Source organism: Thalassophryne amazonica, chromosome 9 (assembly GCF_902500255.1).
Source record: "Thalassophryne amazonica chromosome 9, fThaAma1.1, whole genome shotgun sequence".
Lineage (NCBI taxonomy): Eukaryota > Metazoa > Chordata > Actinopteri > Batrachoidiformes > Batrachoididae > Thalassophryne > Thalassophryne amazonica.
In genome coordinates this window covers 70,982,426-71,002,302 of record NC_047111.1, presented here as the reverse complement: position 1 = coordinate 71,002,302, position 19,877 = coordinate 70,982,426, and the positions used below count along the sequence as shown (strand labels likewise).

The following is a 19,877-nucleotide window of genomic DNA, read 5'->3' as shown; positions in this document are numbered from 1 at the left end:
CTGTCCTGTCAGCGCACAGACCAAGATGTCACTGTGATCAGATGAGAGATGCCTCGCCTGCGAGGGGCACGAAACACACGCACGTGTTGTGGAGGGGGGCCGACATGCAACATGTACACTTGGCAACTTCACAGTTGTGGGGCACTTGGACAAATTTCACATCCAGCTTGACAGTGATTGTCTGCAGACTGCTTTGTGATGATAGTATGAATGGCCGCACATTTTCTAAGTGTGTACTTTATGGGTTAAAACTCTTGTGTCACGACATCACAAGGAGAGCTGGTGGCCTCTTGACATAGGTTTTGAAAACAAAAGAAACCAACAGTTTTATTTCAAGCAACATGTAACATTGAGCAAACCTGATTTTCATCATGCATGTGATGATAATATTATTCCCTGCAACACATCCAGATACATCCAGCTGGCAGCAGGCAGGTATATAGCATGTAACAAGGTTAATCAAATTTGTGTTTATATGTGTTGTGTGTTTTAAAATCAGCATATGATCTGAACTTCTGCCTATAAGCAGCAAAACACAAATACTGTCCTAATGTGTTTCACTGTCAGCCGTGTCTGTGAATCAGGGATGGAGACAGTGGGAATAAATCTCTCACTCAGTTTTTTTTTTTTTTTTTTCTGTGGGATTGAACTGATTTCAATGAGATGTAAATTTTTGATGAAGAAACATTAGAATCCCTGTCATACATAGACAGTGAAGCTACCATATTAACCTTTGTCCCTTCCGATAGTCTCATAGACCAACACACAACATAAACTTGATAAAACCATCTGATTCTTCAATCTGTCTGATTACACTCTGAATATTGTCTAACAATTAAACCAGATGAGTAAAATATTATAGTACCAAAACCCTAAAGTAATCTGTGATCAGACTAACCCATTGCATCTATATTGTAAAACTGAGTTTTTTGTTTTGTTTTGTTTTGTTTTTTCAGGAAAAGGATAGAAGTCAGGTCACATATGGGAGCTTGTAGTAGTACTGTGCTTTCGAGGACATTATAGACCTGCCTTGAGTCCTGGCTAGCAAATACTGTGGTTCATCCCAGCCTCTCATAAAGTATCTGCAGCAGCCAGGTGAAATGTGGTCAGCCCCCTGGCCCTCTACAGCCACCGGGGTCTTCAAAACAGAGGCACCTGCATGCTGGATCATGCACAGAGAAACACACCAAAATGTCAAAGCTGACACATTGGAAATAATGCTCTTCATTTTAGTATCTCTGAGGATAAAAGAGGATACATTTGTAGTTAATGTGCATAAGTGAGGTGTGTGTTCAGGTTTTATTTGGGAGAGAGGTATGATCCCAACACACTGGAATAAAGGACTTATTGTCCTTCCATGGAAAGTACAAGGTGATCAAAAAGCTGTTTTTTGCTGGGAAAGGTATTTGCAAGGATCTTTCTCACTCAGATTCAGTGGCAGATGGTTGCTCTGGTTGCACATCCAAGAAGTCAACCTCATCCAATTCTGTAAGCACTCACTGAATGCAAGCAGGAATATCAACAAGGCACCTTTGCAGCCTCTGTTGTGTTTTGTGAAGCATTACATGTGGGACTCCCTAAGAATGTGTGGGATCCCCAGTCAATTGCTGGACCCCAAAACCACCCTGCTGTGTAGAGTATAGAGGCAGAATGTCTGACTTCTTCCCAGTGAATTTTGCCATTTTTAAGTGATGTGTTCTGACTCCTACTCTGTTCAATGCTTGTAGGGACTGGGTGGTAGGTAAGGTCATTGAGTCCAGTGACTTGGGTATGTGTGTTGTTGAGGAAACATCCACCTCCTTTGACTTTGCAAATGATGTTGTGATCTTTGTGAAATCTGTAGATGATTGCAGCATGTTTAGAGAGGAGTTGGGTTTCTGACATTGTTATTGTCCTGTATAAAGACTAAAACTATTTAGGTTTTCAGTGACTTCCTGGACTCAGCTATGAGAATTGTATCTGTATGTGCTGAAAGTGCCAAACCTGCGAAGACATTCATGGATCTCAGCAGTGGCATTCATATTTCTAAGAGTTTGGCCTGTGAGTTCAAGAGATTTCTAGGAAGAGCTTATGGGGTCATGAGGTTGCTGGATAGACATGGTTGGTGATGCCACTATCTTTTGGGAAAAACAATGGTCCAAGTCTTCATTGTCTCAGACCTTCCAGGTGGGTTGTGAGACCTGGATGCTAACTTGTGCACTAAGGCAATGACAGGATGTCTTTGGTCACTGAGAGACTGAGATGGGGCTTACTATTTGCATTATGAGGGAATGTCAGCCTTGGCACTGTGACCATCTGGCATGCTTCTATCAGCATGATCCACCATGCAGGTGCCTCAGTACTGAAGAACTTCAGCAACTGGAAAAAGTCAACGAATCACCTGCATGTGGCTGCAGCAGATATACAGCGACTCTCAGGACATGGGGAGGGACCAGTCATGTGCCAGGGTGGCTGGCAGAGGTGGAACGAAGTCACCATCAAGTAATGAATCAGCAAGTCCCAAGTCGAGTCTCAAGTCAGAATGACCACCAATTTTTTGCAACCTGACTTGAGACTTGACTTGGGACTTGCAGATTGATGACTTGATGGTGACTTCGTCCCACCTGTGGTTCTAGTAACCAGGACACAGAGTGTCTCTGTAATCTGGTAGATGCAACAACATGCATCATCAGTGGATGCTCCTAGACCTCACCTGGCCAATTAAATACTTTACCTATGACAAGATGTATCAAGTACAACTCACCATCTGAGACGGGCCATGGTAAAAATAACTCTCAGTAACGAGAACTATGTGACAAACACAGTGCCTCTCAATGGTTACATGGAGATTTGTTGAGGATCAGAGTTTATTTCCCATTGTAGGTCTAATTATGTTGAAGACTTTACTCCTCCCTGCTCCACAACAAAGTCCTCACTCTGTAACCTCCTCGTTCAGTATTCTCTGTCAGCTGTGTCTCTCCATGGTGTTTTTCTCCTTATTTTCCACAGATTTACCAACTGTTTAAAAAAATCTCGCATTCATTGTTTCAAATTCATCTCCACACTTTACACCCACACACACCAGCAGCTTTGCAGCATATTAAAACCTGTCACACAGATGCAGACCTGTGAGCACATGGGGAAAAATGCAGTAAAACCTATTCTATATTTCAGTCTATCTTGGCTGTAAAGTGTGTAATACCACAGAAATGTGGCGAGGTGATGGACATATCTTTCCTTACATGCTCTGCTTCTCTTTGACCCAGAATCCTCTGGGACATAGTTACTCCACAGCAGGGGGGGAGACAGCTGGAGATGAAAGCAGGAGGGTAACATAAAGCTTGAAAGAAGTTAGTTAGAAGAGGGGAAAATGAGTAACGAAATGGATCAGAGGGAAAAGAAGGTGAAGCCATCAGGGAGAGAAGGCTGGTGATTGACATCCTGATATACGAGGTCTATTAGAAAAGTATCCGACCTTATTATTTTTTTCAAAAACCATATGGATTTGAATCACGTGTGATTACATCAGACATGCTTGAACCCTCGTGGGCATGCGAGAGTTTTTTCACGCCTGTCGGTTACGTCATTCGCCTGTGGGCAGTCTTTGAGTGAGGAGTCGTCCACCCGCTCGTCGATTTTTTTCATTGTTTAGGAATGGCTCAGAGACTGTTGCTTTGTTTGATAAAAATTTTTTCAAAACTGTAAGGCACAACTGAGTGGACACCATTCAATAAATTCAGCTGGTTTTCGGTAAAAATTTTAACGGTTGATGAGAGATTTTGGTCTGGTAGTGTCGCTTTAAGGACGGTCCACGGCGCCTGACGGCGATCTGCGCTTCGAGGCGGCAGCGTCTCGCCGTTTCAAGTTGAAAACTTCCACATTTCAGGCTCTGTTGACGCAGTAAGTCGTCAGAGAACAGAGAACTTTCAGAAGAAGTCGGCATGAGGAGTTTATTCGGACATTCCATTGTTAACGGTCATTTTGTAATGAAAGAACGTGCGGGCAGAGTCGCATGTCGGGCTGGACCCGACCGCGGGGGGTCGCGGCAGGAAAAACACCTCCGTTGGAAATCTTAACGGGCAAGTTGGAACATGCCCAAGCTGTTAAACAATTTCTCAGTTACTCACTTGTTGAAAGCCATTAAAAGCCGCCTGAATTCTACAAATGGTTTTCAACACGGAGGTGTTTTTCCTGTCGCGGCGCACACAGATTTGCCGAGTCGTCACGGAAACGACTCGGCGAATTTGCGCGTACGTCTTTCATTAAAAAAATGTCCTTAAACAGTGGAATGTCCGCATAAATTCCTCATGCCGGCCTCTTCTGAATCTTCTCTGTTCTCTCACGATGTCCTGGGTGAATTAAGCCTTAAATTAGGATGTTTTCAGCTCGAAACAGGCCGACGACAGCGCCTGGAAGCGCTGCAGGACGTCCCGCTCCGTGGGAAGTCCTTACACCGACAGAAACACCCCATAATCTCTCATCAGATATTCCTCACAGGTCCAGAAAAAATTTTGATAAAGCAACGCGCGCCGTCTCGAGCAGCGTGTGAAACAAAGGAATTCAGCCGAGAGGGCGGGACCACATCTCACTCAAGGCCTGCCCACAGGGAAATGACGTCACCGACGCGTGAAAAAACTCACGCATGCGCACGAGGGTTCAAGCATGATTGGTGTAATCGCATGTCATTCAAATCCATATAGTTAAAAAAAAAAATAAAAGGGTCGGTTTATTATCTAAGAGACCTCGTATAAAGTACTCAGACAACTCATTAACATGTTAAAGTGAGAGATTATATAACAATCTAGCTCACTGATTGTGTTCTTGGTTATTGACAGTTGGTAGGAAAGAGTTTCAGCGGAGTTCAGAGGTCACCCGTTCCCTCCCCTCCTCCCCAAAGAGGCTGGCAGTGGTACCGCCCAAACCCCAATCCCCAGGTGAGTCTTATTGGAAGAAGATAAACATCACAACAGATCTGTGAATCATTTTTCCATAGAAATGAACTTGTTTTTTAGTATTTGTAGAGTCAAGGTGTTATTACGACTAGTACTACTCTATTCTTTTTTATTATGGATTTTCTTTCCTTCCTACCTGGCGGACTTGGTTAACCCTTTACCTACTGAGGCTATAAATGGACGATTGGTTATAATTTTTTATTATAGCAATAAAATTAAGAAATAATGTTGTATGTTTGTGTGCTTTGGTACCCTTTTCCAATAGTACCTGAATTTCAATTATATTACACCTGATTAACTATTTATACACATTATTTGTAAGTTTTAGCATTTAAAATGAGAAAAAACACAAAAAACGAACTTGATTTTTTTTTCAGTTTTTTAGTGAAAAATGATTGTTATGTAAAGGAAGTTTGGGTTTCACATTTTTAACAGGAAGCTGTAAGTGTTTACAATCAAAATAATTAATTTTGTGCGTCTAGAACTCAGAAACAGTGCAGAAACAGTGCAAAAGTAAACATTTTGCAAAAAGTAACCAATTTTAAAGTGCAGAACCAAACAATATGAATAACAACAAACAAAGTGCAAAACTATATATAAATATATAAATTATTATCTGTATTATTAAAATGTGTAATAAATCACTCATTTGATCACTCATTTTGTGCAAAATTATACAATATGAATAAAACAATAAAGTGTCAAACTATATACAAATATATAACCAAGAATCAAAATTATATCTAAACTACATCAGTCCATTGTCACTGTGGCACTGTTTGTAACAGTTTCTGTCTGGCTGAAGACAGAGGCCAATTTTACAAAGTTTGCACATCCAGCAGGTTGACCTCTTGCACACCTTGCAAAAACGCCGCCCCTTTGTGGATCGCTGGCAAGGTGGGTTTCTTCTTGTTGGCACCGGGCAGTGGCTTGTGGCTGATGGAGCCATCACACCCACACAAACACACACACACACCTTCACAAATGACACTAACACCCTGCCTTTTCCTCAAAAATGACTACATTTATGTTTGCTGTCTGTCTCTGTACTTTTCTGTCATGTTTGCTGTCTTTTTCATACTTTTCCCTCTTTTCAAAAGTCACCAAATGCACTTTACCGTAATATATGCAACATATAGCATACTTTTGGAAAGCATGGGTTCTTGGCTTGCTGTCAGTGTTGACATTTTTCAGATTGAGGGCTTACATGAGAACTTACGGTAATGAGAATCAGCGGCGCACTAGTGTGAAACTTCTGTGTTTTTCCTCTGCGTGATGACGTCACAGGCTTATGTTTACCGTAATACACCATATATCATCGGAAAGCCCTTGGTGTTGTCTTAACAATGCACTTTGAATCATTCGGATTGGACAAACTATGGCGGAGTTATGGTAAAAAAAAATACGCATATGGAAAATATGGCATGGGCGCCATCGCCGTAGATAAAGGGTTAAGCCCTACGTACCTGCGCGGCCCTTGTGTTCACAGGGCGCAGGGCTTCTGTGTGTTCTGAGGGTGAACAAGAAGTCTGTGGGTTATAGAGCCTTCTCCTACCGTGGTCTGACTCTTTGGAATGATCTACCTGCAGTTATTAGGCAGTCTGACACGGTGGAGACTTTTAAATCAAGACTGAAGACCCACTTTTTTAAACTGTCTTATCATTAATCTAATTTGTTTTTATGTTTGCTTTGTAATTTTTTTTTTTATTCTACTGTGTTGTATCTTTTTATTGTGCTTTTTATTGTGCTTTTGCAACTGTCGTGAGTTGGCACTATATAAATTAATAAACTGAAATTGAATTTTAAAATTGTATTATAATTATTATTAGTATTGTTATTAATTCATTTATTATTTTTTTATTTGTATTTATTTAGTTTCCTTTTTTGGAATATTTATAGATATGCCATATTATGTTGTATATTCTTTATCACTGTTTTTCATGACACTATTTTTCATGGCTTTCACTGTACTTCTGGCTTATGTTTGCTTATGTTTCTTAATGTTCAATTTTTTTCTTTTTTATGTCTTGAAAGAAACCTTCAACAACTTAATTTTGCATCCATATAATGTCAGTAAAGATCTTACTGATTCTGATTCTGTAGTTTTGGCAGAAACCTTGAAGATTTAAACACCTGGTAACCAATATTTGCTTGGTGAAACATATTCATAATAGGTGCTAGCTGTATGCAACTCAAACACACTGAACCGTTTCGGTGCACAACTCAAATCAACATCGCTGAAGGGCTACACGTACAACAGTAACTTTCATGTAGTACTTTCCTCCGTGCAGATGGAAACATTTTTTTCTATTTGCCTTTCCTTATTTCCTTACATTCTCTACAATGCTGCTGCTCTGCCTTTTCTCAAACAACCTCACATCAGAAAAAATCAGGATCATATTGTCTGACATTCTGAAAATTTTGAAAAAGTACTGAAAAGAAACTTAAATGGTCCTCATTAATTTTCTCATCATTAATTCTGCTTCACTGACTCCTCTCCATCTTCATGCTGCCTTCACACTCACTCATATGAACTAACCTAATATTCACTATTATCTGTCTAACCTTTCTAGAACAACTTGCTGAATGCAAAAGTGGTAGAATTCATTTACATAAGATATTTTATAAAGACCTTTAGAAAGACAGGAAATCCAGAGTGCCTTCAAGGTAAGAATGGAGATATAATAGTAAGACCCTTCAGCTGTTCTCTTGTTTGCACTCGTGGTCACCACAGCAAATCCGAGTTGGATCTGCCTGATGAATTGGCACAAGTTTTACGTCGGATGCCCTTCCTGACACAACTCCACATTACGTGGAGAGATGTGGTGGGGGTGGGATTTGAACAGGGAACCTTCCGCACTGAAACCAAGCACACTAACCACTTGGCCACCACCCCTGCCGAAGAGTGGCCATATACGAGGTCTGTCAGAAAAGTATCGGACCTTTTTATTTTTTGCAAAAACCATATGGATTTGAATCACGTGTGATTGCATCAGCCAAGCTTGAACCTTCGTGCGCATGCGTGAGTTTTTTCACGCCTGTCGGTTGCGTCATTCGCCTGTGAGCAGGCTTTGTGTGAGCAGTGGTCCACCCCTCTCGTCGGATTTTTATTGCGAATAAATGTCTGAACGATTTGGAGCTTTGCTGCATCAAATTTTTCCAGAAACTGTGAGAGACCTCCAGGTGGACACCATTCGGAAAATTCAGATGGCTTTCAGGGACCATTTTATGGGGATTACACAGATTAAGGAGTGCTCCAGCCAGTTTAAAGCCCACCCACAGCGTCTGAGAGCACGGCGCACTCTGACAGGCTGACACCCTGCTGAAACAACCAGATCATTTCCAACATGAAGGCTTTGTTGATCCGGGACGTCATCTGACTTCCACAAAAAAGGCATAAGGCGTGGACATCAGCACTTTTTCGGCACATTCCACTGTTACAGGAGTTTTTTTTATGAAAAAAGAAGTGGACGGATGCTCCACCGTGCCGCTCATTGTGCGGGACAAAACCACCTCCGTGTTGGTCTCACAGGACGGCTTTGAGATGGATTTCAGACGGCTGTCGGTGGCTTTTTAGTCGTGTGACTCTCCGAGAAATTGTGCATGAGCTGGACATGCCCCAACATGTCCTGTGAGGCTTCATCACGGCGTTACTTTGCACCATGCAGCTCCGCCGCGACGCACGGAATGCCTCCGCATGTCTGTCTCAGTGTGCCGAAAAAGTGCTGATGTCCACGTCTTCCGCAATTCCTGTGCTAGTCAGAGGACGTCCCGGATAAAACACAGCATCCAGTTTAGAAATGAATGGCACACTGTTACAGGAGTTTTTGTCATGGAAAGAGGAGCAGAGGAATCAGTGGGGTATCAGCCTGTGCCGTGCTCTCAGATGCTGTGGGCGGTCTTTAAACCGGCTGGAGCACTCCTTAATCTGTGTAATCCCCATAAAATGGTCCCTGAAAGCCATCTGAATTTTCCGAATGGTGTCCACCTGGAGGTCTCTTACAGTTTCTGGAAAAATTTGATGCAGCAAAGCTCCAAATCGTTCAGACATTTATTCGCAATACAAATCCGATGAGAGGGGTGGACCACTGCTCACACAAAGCCTGCTCACAGGCGAATGACGCAACCGACAGGCGTGAAAAACTCACGCATGCGCACGAAGGTTCAAGCTTGGCTGATGCAATCACATGTGATTCAAATCCATATGGTTTTTGCAAAAAATAAAAAGGTCCGATACTTTTCTGACAGACCTCGTAATATTGGACATTTATTTGCGGAGTCAGAGCTCTATTGAGCTGAGTATTTCTGTTGGGAAAGTGTAGGTACACGGACCCACAACAGGGGGCGCAAATGAACGGACAATGGAGGAAGTCAAATAACAACACTTTACTGTTGTGAATGGACACAACAAATACAACAGATAGAACAATAGACAAAAGGCCAAATTACAAAAGGTGTCGTGTGGGCAGGCTCGAAGATAGGAGACGTCTGTCCAAAGCAGAACCGGAACCACACGATTTCCTCCGCCACCAGACCCCGGGAATACTGGAGCCGCCAAGTCCCGAACTCCCAAGTGGCCACTGCCTCCGCGTGTCAGACCTGGTACTGCTGGCGAGGAACAAAAAAACAATTAAATGTGGGCACGTTTGCACCCAGCAATCCGCACGGCAGGAAAACTACCTCTACCTCTCGTTGGAAAAGGAGTCTGCTCTACAACGCACAAAAGTCACAAAAGGTTACTGTCACACAGTCAGCTGAGTACGTTACCTTCCAGGTAGAACGATATCTCGGCAAAGAGGTGGAGATGTCGTCCTGCTGATGTACCCCTGCTGATCGGATGATTGGTAACAGCTGTTGCAGGTGATGCGTGACAGCTGTCACCCTGGCTGCTCCTGTGAGGCGGCTGTGCCCTCTGGTGCCTGGAGCCCGCACTCCAGACAGGGCGCCCTCTGGTGGTGGGCCAGCAGTACCTCCTCTTCTGGCGGCCCACACAACAGGACTCCCCCCTCAACGGGCGCCTCCTGGCGCCCGACCAGGCTTGTCCGGGTGGCGGCGGTAGAAATCGGCCAGGAGGGCCGGGTCCAGGATGAAGCTCTTCTTCACCCAGGAGCGTTCTTCGGGACCATACCCCTCCCAGTCCACCAAATACTGGAAGCCCCGGCCCATCCTACGGACATCCAAGAGCCGGCGTACAGTCCAAGCCGGCTCGCCATCGATGATCCGGGCAGGAGGCGGCGCCGGACCCGGAGTACAGAGGGGTGAGGTGTGATGCGGTTTGACTCGGGACACATGAAACACAGGATGGATCCGCAGTGAGGCCGGAAGCTGAAGCCTCACTGCGGCTGGACAGATGACCTTAAGGATCTTGAAAAGGCCGATGTAACGGTCCTGTAGCTTGGGGGTGTCCACTTTGAGGGGAATGTCCTTTGTGGATAACCACACCTCCTGCCCTGGCCGATACGCAGGGGCCGGGGTCCGCCGACGGTCTGCATGGGCTTTTGCCCTCGTCCGGGCCTTTAGCAAAGCAGAACGGGCGACACGCCACACCCGACGGCACTTCCGTAGGTGGGCCTGGACCGAGGGCACACCGACCTCTCCCTCAACCACCGGAAACAACGGGGGCTGATACCCCAGACACACCTCAAAAGGGGAGAGGCTGGTGGCTGAAGACACCTGGCTGTTATGGGCATACTCGATCCAGGCCAAATGGGTACTCCAGGCCGTCGGGTGCGTGGCAGTCACGCAGCGCAAGGCCTGTTCCACCTCCTGGTTTACCCGTTCTGCTTGCCCGTTGGTTTGAGGGTGGTACCCGGACGAGAGACTCACCGTGGCCCCCAGTTCCCGGCAGAAGCTCCTCCAGACTTGCGAGGAGAACTGGGGACCGTGATCGGAGATGATGTCTGTTGGAATCCCATGCAGCCGGACGACGTGGTGGACCAGGAGGTCCGCTGTCTCCTGGGCTGTTGGGAGCTTCGGGAGGGCCACGAAGTGGGCCGCCTTGGAGAATTGGTCCACTATCGTGAGGATGGTGGTGTTACCCTGGGACGGCGGGAGGCCCGTGACAAAATCCAGGCCGATGTGGGACCAGGGGCGATGAGGCACAGGCAGCGGCTTGAGTAGTCCTGATACCCGGCGATGGTCAGCCTTGCCCCTGGCGCAGGTGGTGCAGGCCTGGATATAATACCAGACGTCGGCCTCTAGGGACGCCCACCAGAAGCGCTGCCGGACAACTGCCACGGTTCTTCGCACCCCTGGATGACAGGAGAGCTTGGAGCCGTGACAGAAGTCCAGGACTGCAGCCCTAGCTTCTGGTGGGACATATAGTTTGTTCTTTGGCCCAGTTCCGGGGTCCGGACTTTGTGCCAGGGCCTCCCGGACGGTTCTCCCTACGTCCCATGTGAGGGTGGCCACGATAGTGGACTCCGGGATGATGGGTTCCGGTGGATCCGACAACTCCGCTTTGACTTCATCTTCATGTACCCGGGACAAGGCATCTGATCTCTGGTTTTTGGTCCCGGGACGGTAGGTGATCCGGAAGTCAAAATGGCCGAAGAACAGTGACCAGCGGGCTTGCCCGGGGTTCAGCCGCTTGGCGGTCCTGATATACTCCAGGTTCCGGTGGTCAGTGAAACCGTGAATGGCACGGACGTTCCCTCCAACAGATGTCTCCACTCTTCAAGAGCCTCTTTCACCGCAAGAGCTCTCGATTGCCGACGTCATAGTTCCGTTCGGGCCGGGGTCAACCTGCGGGAAAAATAGGCACACGGGGTGAAGGACCTTATCGGTCTTCCCGCTCTGGGAAAGCACAGCTCCTATCCCTGAGTCCGAGGCGTCCACTTCAACCACTAACTGGCGATTAGGATCGGGCTGCACCAGAACGGGTGCAGACGAGAAGCGCCGTTTCAACTCCTTGAACGCGGCATCGCAACGATCCGACCAGGTGAAGGGGACTTTTGGTGAGGTCAGGGCTGTCAGGGGGGCTAACTACCTGACTGTAGCCCTTAATGAACCTCCTGTAGAAATTTGCAAAGCCGAGGAACTGTTGCAGCTTCCTACGGCTAGTGGGTTGGGGCCAGTCTCTCACCGCCGCACCTTGGCCGGATCAGGAGCGACGGAGTTGGGGGAGATGATAAACCCCAGGAAGGACAAAGATGTGCGGTGAAACTCACACTTCTCGCCCTTCACAAACAGCCGGTTCTCCAACAACCACTGCAGGACCTGACGTACATGCCGGACATGAGTCTCAGGATCCAGAGAAAGATGAGTATATCGTCTAGATATACGAAGACGAATCGGTGGCAGGAAATCCCGCAAGACATCATTAACTAATGCTTGGAACGTCGCGGGGGCGTTTGTGAGGCCGAACAGCATGACCAGGTACTCAAAGTGACCTAAGGGGGTGTTAAATGCCGTCTTCCACTCGTCTCCCTTCCAGATCCGAACCAGGTGATATGCATTTCTAAGATCTAGCTTCGTGAATATTTGGGCTCCATGCAGGGGCGTGAACATTGAATCCAACAAGGGCAACGGGTATCGATTACGAACCGTGATTTCGTTCAGTCCCCTATAATCAATGCATGGACGAAGTCCACCGTCTTTTTTACCCACAAAAAAGAAACCTGCACCCATCGGGGAGGTGGAATTCGGATCAACCCGGCGGCTAAAGAGTCCCGGATGTAGGTCTCCATTGATTCGCGCTCAGGTCGTGAGAGGTTGTACAGCCTGCTGGACGGGAACTCAACGCCTGGAACAAATCAATGGCACAATCGTACGGACAGTGGGGGGGAAGGGTGAGCGCCATGATCCTTACTGAACACATCCACAAGGTCATGGTACTCCACGGGCACCGTCCCAGATTGGGCGGGACTCTGACTCCTCCTTACCTGGGAACCGGGAGGAACCGAGGAACCTAAACATACCCGATGGCAGGTCTCGCTCCACTGAAACCACTACCCCGGACGGCCAATCGATCCGGGGGGATTGTGTTTTAACATCCAGGGGAACCCTAGAATCACACGGGAGGTGGCAAACTCGATCTCCTCCCGTTGGTTTCCTGACACCACCAGAGTTACTGGTGGTGTCTTATGTGTGATTAGAGGGAGTAGGGAGCCATCTAGTGCCCGCACCTGCACAGGTGAGGTAGCGCCACCAGAGGGAGCCCTATCTCCCTGGCCCATCTGCTGTCTAACAGATTCCCTTCAGAGCCCGTTCCACCAGTGCTGGGGCCTTCAGGGTTTAAATCCTCATAAAGGATTGTCACTGGGAGTCGTGTGGCAATATGGGTATGTCCCACGAGAAGTTTTGGCCCACCCCTAATCCAGTGTCTAGGGCGGGCGTTGGTGTTAACCGCTCAGGGCAGTCCCTCACTTGATGCTCTATTGAGCCACAAACAAAGCACGCTCCGCGGGCCAGCCTCCTCTGTCTATCTGGTGCCCTAAATGTGGCCCTGCTCGTGTCCATAGCTTCGTCAGCAGGGGGAGCTGTCACCACACGGAGCGTAGAGGCCGTTGAGCGTGGGGAGGGCGGAACTCGGTCGGAACCGGAAGGGAGAGGGACGGTGCGTGCCCGGCCACGCCCTTCGTCTCGTTCCTGACGACGTTCTTCTAACCGATTGTCTAATCGTATAACCAGATCAATAAGCCCGTCTAAATCCCGCGGTTCGTCCTTGGCCACCAGGTGCTCCTTCAGGACCAACGATAGTCCGTTTATGAAGGCGGCGCAGAGGGCAGTGCTATTCCAGTCGGACCTCGCAGCCGCGATGCGGAAGTCGACTGCATAAGCAGCTGCGCTCCGGCGCCCCTGTCTCATTGACAGCAGCACGGCTGAAGCGGTCTCTCCTCTATTTGGGTGATCGAACACTGTTCGGAACTCCCTCACAAACCCATCATAGTTCAGAAGGAGCCGTGAATTTTGCTCCCAGAGCGCTGTAGCCCAAGCGCGGTGCCTCGCCGCGAAGCAGATTAATCACATAAGCTATCTTACTGGCATCAGTCGCGTACATGACGGGACGTTGTGCAAAGACGAGCGAACACTGCATAAGAAAGTCCGCGCATGTCTCCACACAACCCCCGTACGGCTCTGGAGGGCTTATGTATGCTTCAGGGGAAGGTGGGAGGGGTCTTTGAACGACCTGTGGAATGTCACTGTTGCGCACAGGATCGACAGGAGGGGGAGCCGCAGCAGCAACCCTGAGGGCGCGCTTCCACCTGCCGCGGCAAGAGCCTCCACCCTGCGGTTAAGGAGGACGTTCTGCTCGGTCATCAGATCCAGCCGAGCCGTAAAAGTGGTGAGGATTCGCTGCAACTCACCGATCATTCCTCCTGCAGCCGCCTGTGCGCCCTGCTCTTCCATTGGCCATTCAACAGACCGGTTGACGCCCCCTCGGGGTCCATGACGTTGGCCGAGATATCCTGTTGGGAAAGTGTAGGTACACGGACCCACAACAGGGGGGCGCAAATGAACGGACAATGGAGGAAGTCAAATAACAACACTTTACTGTTGTGAATGGACACAACAAATACAACAGATTACAACCATAGACAAAAGGCCAAATTACAAAAGGTGTCGTGTGGGCAGGCTCGAAGATAGGAGACGTCTGTCCAAAGCAGAACCGGAACCACACGATTTCCTCCGCCACCAGACCCCAGGAATACTGGAGCCGCCAGTCCCGAACATCCCAGGTGGCCACTGCCTCCGTGTGTCGGACCTGGTACTGCTGGCGAGGAACAAAAAACAATTACATGTGGGCGCGTTTGCACCCAGCAATCTGCACGGCAGGAAAACTACCTCTACCTCTCGTTGGAAAAGGAGTCTGCTCTACAACGCACAAAAGTCACAAAAGGTTACTGTCACACAGTCAGCTGAGTACGTTACCTTCCAGGTAGAACGATATCTCGGCAAAGAGGTGGAGACGTCGTCCTGCTGATGTACCCCTGCTGATCGGATGATTGGTAACAGCTGTTGCAGGTGATGCGTGACAGCTGTCACCCTGGCTGCTCCTGTGAGGCGGCTGCGCCCTCTGGTGCCTGGAGCCCGCACTCCAGACAGGGCGCCCTCTGGTGGTGGGACAGCAGTACCTCCTCTTCTGGCGGCCCACACAACATATTCCATTAACTTTACCTAGTAATGACTTCATGACTTTCTTTGCTAACAAAATTTTAACTATTAGAGAAAAAATTACTCATAACCATCCCAAAGACGTATCGTTATCTTTGGCTGCTTTCAGTGATGCCGGTATTTGGTTAGACCTCTTTCTCTCCGATTGTTCTGTCTGAGTTATTTTCATTAGTTACTTCATCCAAACCATCAACATGTTTATTAGACCCCATTCCTACCAGGCTGCTCAAGGAAGCCCTACCATTATTTAATGCTTCGATCTTAAATATGATCAATCTATCTTTGTTAGTTGGCTATGTACCACAGGGCTTTTAAGGTGGCAGTAATTAAACCATTACTTAAAAAGCCATCACTGACCCAGCTATCTTAGCTAATTATAGGCCAATCTCCAACCTTCCTTTTCTCTCAAAAATTCTTGAAAGGGTAGTTGTAAAACAGCTAACTGATCATCTGCAGAGGAATGGTCTATTTGAAGAGTTTCAGTCAGGTTTAGAATTCATCATAGTACAGAAACAGCATTAGTGAAGGTTACAAATGATCTTCTTATGGCCTCGGACAGTGGACTCATCTCTGTGCTTGTTCTGTTAGACCTCAGTGCTGCTTTTGATACTGTTGACCATAAAATTTTATTACAGAGATTAGAGCATGCCGTAGGTATTAAAGGCACTGCGCTGCGGTGGTTTGAATCATATTTGTCTAATAGATTACAATTTGTTCATGTAAATGGGGAATCTTCTTCACAGACTAAAGTTAATTATGGAGTTCCACAAGGTTCTGTGCTAGGACCAATTTTATTCACTTTATACATGCCTCCCTTAGGCAGTATTATTAGACGGTATTGCTTAAATTTTCATTGTTACGCAGATGATACCCAGCTTTATCTATCCATGAAGCCAGAGGACACACACCAATTAGCTAAACTGCAGGATTGTCTTACAGACATAAAGACATGGATGACCTCTAATTTCCTGCTTTTAAACTCAGATAAAACTGAAGTTATTGTACTTGGCCCCACAAATCTTAGAAACATGGTGTGTAACCAGATCCTTACTCTGGATGGCATTACCCTGACCTCTAGTAATACTGTGAGAAATCTTGGAGTCATTCTTGATCAGGATATGTCATTCAAAGTGCATATTAAACAAATATGTAAGACTGCTTTTTTGCATTTACGCAATATCTCTAAAATTAGAAAGGTCTTGTCTCAGAGTGATGCTGAAAAACTAATTCATGCATTTATTTCCTCTAGGCTGGACTATTGTAATTCATTATTATCAGGTTGTCCTAAAAGTTCCCTAAAAAGCCTTCAGTTAATTCAAAATGCTGCAGCTAGAGTACTAACGGGGACTAGAAGGAGAGAGCATATCTCACCCATATTGGCCTCTCTTCATTGGCTTCCTGTTAATTCTAGAATAGAATTTAAAATTCTTCTTCTTACTTATAAGGTTTTGAATAATCAGGTCCCATCTTCGCTCTCAGACTGCAGGCTTACTTGTAGTTCCTAGGGTTTGTAAGAGTAGAATGGGAGGCAGAGCCTTCAGCTTTCAGGCTCCTCTCCTGTGGAACCAGCTCCCAATTCAGATCAGGGAGACAGACACCCTCTCTACTTTTAAGATTAGGCTTTAGACTTTCCTTTTTGCTAAAGCTTATAGTTAGGGCTTGATCAGGTGACCCTGAACCATCCCTTAGTTATGCTGCTATAGACGTAGACTGCTGGGGGGTTCCCATGATGCACTGTTTCTTTCTCTTTTTGCTCTGTATGCACCACTCTGCATTTAATCATTAGTGATCGATCTCTGCTCCCCTCCACAGCATGTCTTTTTCCTGGTTCTCTCCCTCAGCCCCAACCAGTCCCAGCAGAAGACTGCCCCTCCCTGAGCCTGGTTCTGCTGGAGGTTTCTTCCTGTTAAAAGGGAGTTTTTCCTTCCCACTGTAGCCAAGTGCTTGCTCACAGGGGGTCGTTTTGACCGTTGGGGTTTTACATAATTATTGTATGGCCTTGCCTTACAATATAAGGCGCCTTGGGGCAACTGTTTGTTGTGATTTGGCGCTATATAAAAAAAAAATTGATTGATTGATTGATTTTAAAATCTTGGTTTTGACTTTCAGAGCACTACATGGTCAGGCTCCTGATTACATTGCTGACTTGACTCAGCCTTACACCTCAGCCCGCAGCCTCAGATCTTTAGGTCAGAACCTGTTGATGGTTCCTCGAACCTCCTTTAAAACTCGAGGAGACCGATCTTTTAAAGCCGTAGCGCCTCGTCTCTGGAACGAACTCCCTCCATCCCTGTGATCCCTGGACTCTGTTGAGATGTTCAAAAAGCAACTAAAGACTCTACTTTTTAAACAGGCTTTTCATGGCCAATAATCTTTTAGTACTGAGTGTTTTACTTGTTTTACCTTGTAAAGCGCTTTGTGACCCCTGTCTGTGAAAAGCGCTATATAAATAAAGTTTACTTACTTACTTACTTCCTGATTAATGGGAGGTGATGGTCTAGTGGTTAAGGTGTTGGGCTTGAGTCCAGAAGATCATGGGTTCAAATCCCCATCTGACTGGAAAATCACTAAGGGCCCTTGGGCACTTTAATCCCCTATTGCTCCCGGTGTGTAGTGAGCGCCTTGTATGGCAGCACCCTGACATTGGGGTGAATGTCAGGCATAATTGTAAAGCGCTTTGAGCGTCTGATGCAGATGGATGCAGTCCATTTACCATTTACCATTTAAGGCCCTTCTCCCCCGATTGCTCCATTTAAACGAGCGGCAGCTCTAGGAAGAGTCCTGGTGGATCCGAACTTCTTACATTTATAGATGATGGAGGCCACTGTGGTCATTGGGACCTACAAAGCAGCAGAAATGTTTCTGTACCCTTCCCCAGATTTGTATCTTGAGACAATCCTCTGACATGCACGTCAACTGTTTTTTTTTTTATTCAAAACCTTTTTTATTGATATTTTTAATCCCCCCCCCCCCCCCCCCCCCAAAAAAAAAAAAAATCCAACAAGAACAAGAGTCAACAAAACTGACAATGACACATTTGCAGGTAAACATTAGTGAGGACATTAACAAATTAAGTCAATGTCAATGTAAACCATAACACAGTTTGTGTGTGTGTGTGTGTGTGTGTGTATCTCTCTCTCTCTCTCTCTCTCTCTCTCTCTCTCTCGTCTCTCTCTCTCTCTCTCTCTCTCTCTCTCTCTCTCTCTATATAGATAGATAGATAGATAGATAGATAGATAGATAGATAGATAGATAGATAGATAGATAGATAGATAGATAGATAGATAGATAGATAGATAGATAGATAGATAGATAGATAAGTTCTCAAAAAAACTTTTTTCCACAGTGTCATTATGGGGTATTGTGTGGAGCAGTTTGTGGAAAAAAAAGAATTTAATCAATTTTGGAATAAGGCTGTAACATAAAATGTGGAAAAAGTGAAGTTCTGTAAATACTTTCTAGATGCACAGTAGTGTAACCATGGCTCACTGCTCCTCTAAGATAAAATACATGTTTGTTTGTTTGTTTGTTTTACAGAAATATATGGCTATATATACTCAACAAAAATATAAATGCAACACTTTTGGTTTTGCTCCCATTTTGTATGAGATGAACTCAAAGATCTAAAACTTTTTCCACATACACAATATCACCATTTCCCTCAAATATTGTTCACAAACCAGTCTAAATCTGTGATAGTGAGCACTTCTCCTTTGCTGAGATAATCCATCCCACCTCACAGGTGTGCCATACCAAGATGTTGATTAGACACCATGATTAGTGCACAGGTGTGCCTTAGACTGCCCACAATAAAAGGCCACTCTGAAAGGTGCAGTTTTGTTTTATTGGGGGGGGGAATACCAGTCAGTATCTGGTGTGTCCACCATTTGCCTCATACAGTGCAACACATCTCCTTCGCATAGAGTTGATCAGGTTGTCAATTGTGGCCTGTGAAATGTTTGTCCACTCCTCTTCAATGGCTGTGCGAAGTTGCTGGATATTGGCAGAAACTGGTACACGCTGTCGTATACGCCGGTCCAGAGCATCCCAAACATGCTCAATGGGTGACATGTCCAGTGAGTATGCCGGCCATGCAAGAACTGGGACATTTTCAGCTTCCAAGAATTGTGTACAGATCCTTGCAACATGGGGCCGTGCATTATCTTGCTGCAACATGAGGTGATGTTCTTGGATGTATGGCACAACAATGGGCCTCAGGATCTCGTCATGGTATCTCTGTGCATTCAAAATGCCATCAATAAAATGCACCTGTGTTCTTCATCCATAACAGACACCTGCCCATACCATAACCCCACCGCCACCATGGGCCACTCGATCCACAACACTGACATCAGAAAACCACTCACCCACACGACGTCACACACGCTGTCTGCCATCTGCCCTGAACAGTGTGAACCGGGATTCATCCGTGAAGAGAACACCTCTCCAACGTGCCAAACGCCAGCGAATGTGAGCATTTGCCCACTCAAGTCGGTTACAACGACGAACTGGAGTCAGGTCGAGACCCCGATGAGGACGACGAACATGCAGATGAGCTTCCCTGAGACGGTTTCTGACAGTTTGTGCAGAAATTCTTTGGTTATGCAAACCGATTGTTTCAGCAGCTGTCCGAGCGGCTGGTCTCAGACGATTTTGGAGGTGAACATGCTGGATGTGGAGGTCCTGAGCTGGTGTGGTTACACGTGGTCTGCGGTTGTGAGGTTGGTTGGATGTACTGCCAAATTCTCTGAAACGCCTTTGGAGACGGCTTATGGTAGAGAAATGAATATTCAATACACGAGCAAAAGCTCTGATTGACATTCCTGCTGT

At 46.4% G+C, this 19,877-nt stretch overlaps 1 protein-coding gene across 1 annotated transcript in view; it reads left to right on the top strand.

Moving 5' to 3' along the window:
• LOC117517959 overlaps window positions 1-19,877 on the top strand; it is a 238,004-nt gene that overhangs the window by 153,900 nt on the left and 64,227 nt on the right. Inside the window, exon 12 of the mRNA XM_034179081.1 lies at window positions 4,815-4,913. Coding sequence (XP_034034972.1) covers window positions 4,815-4,913 — 99 coding nt within the window. The remainder of the gene's footprint in view (window positions 1-4,814; window positions 4,914-19,877) is intronic.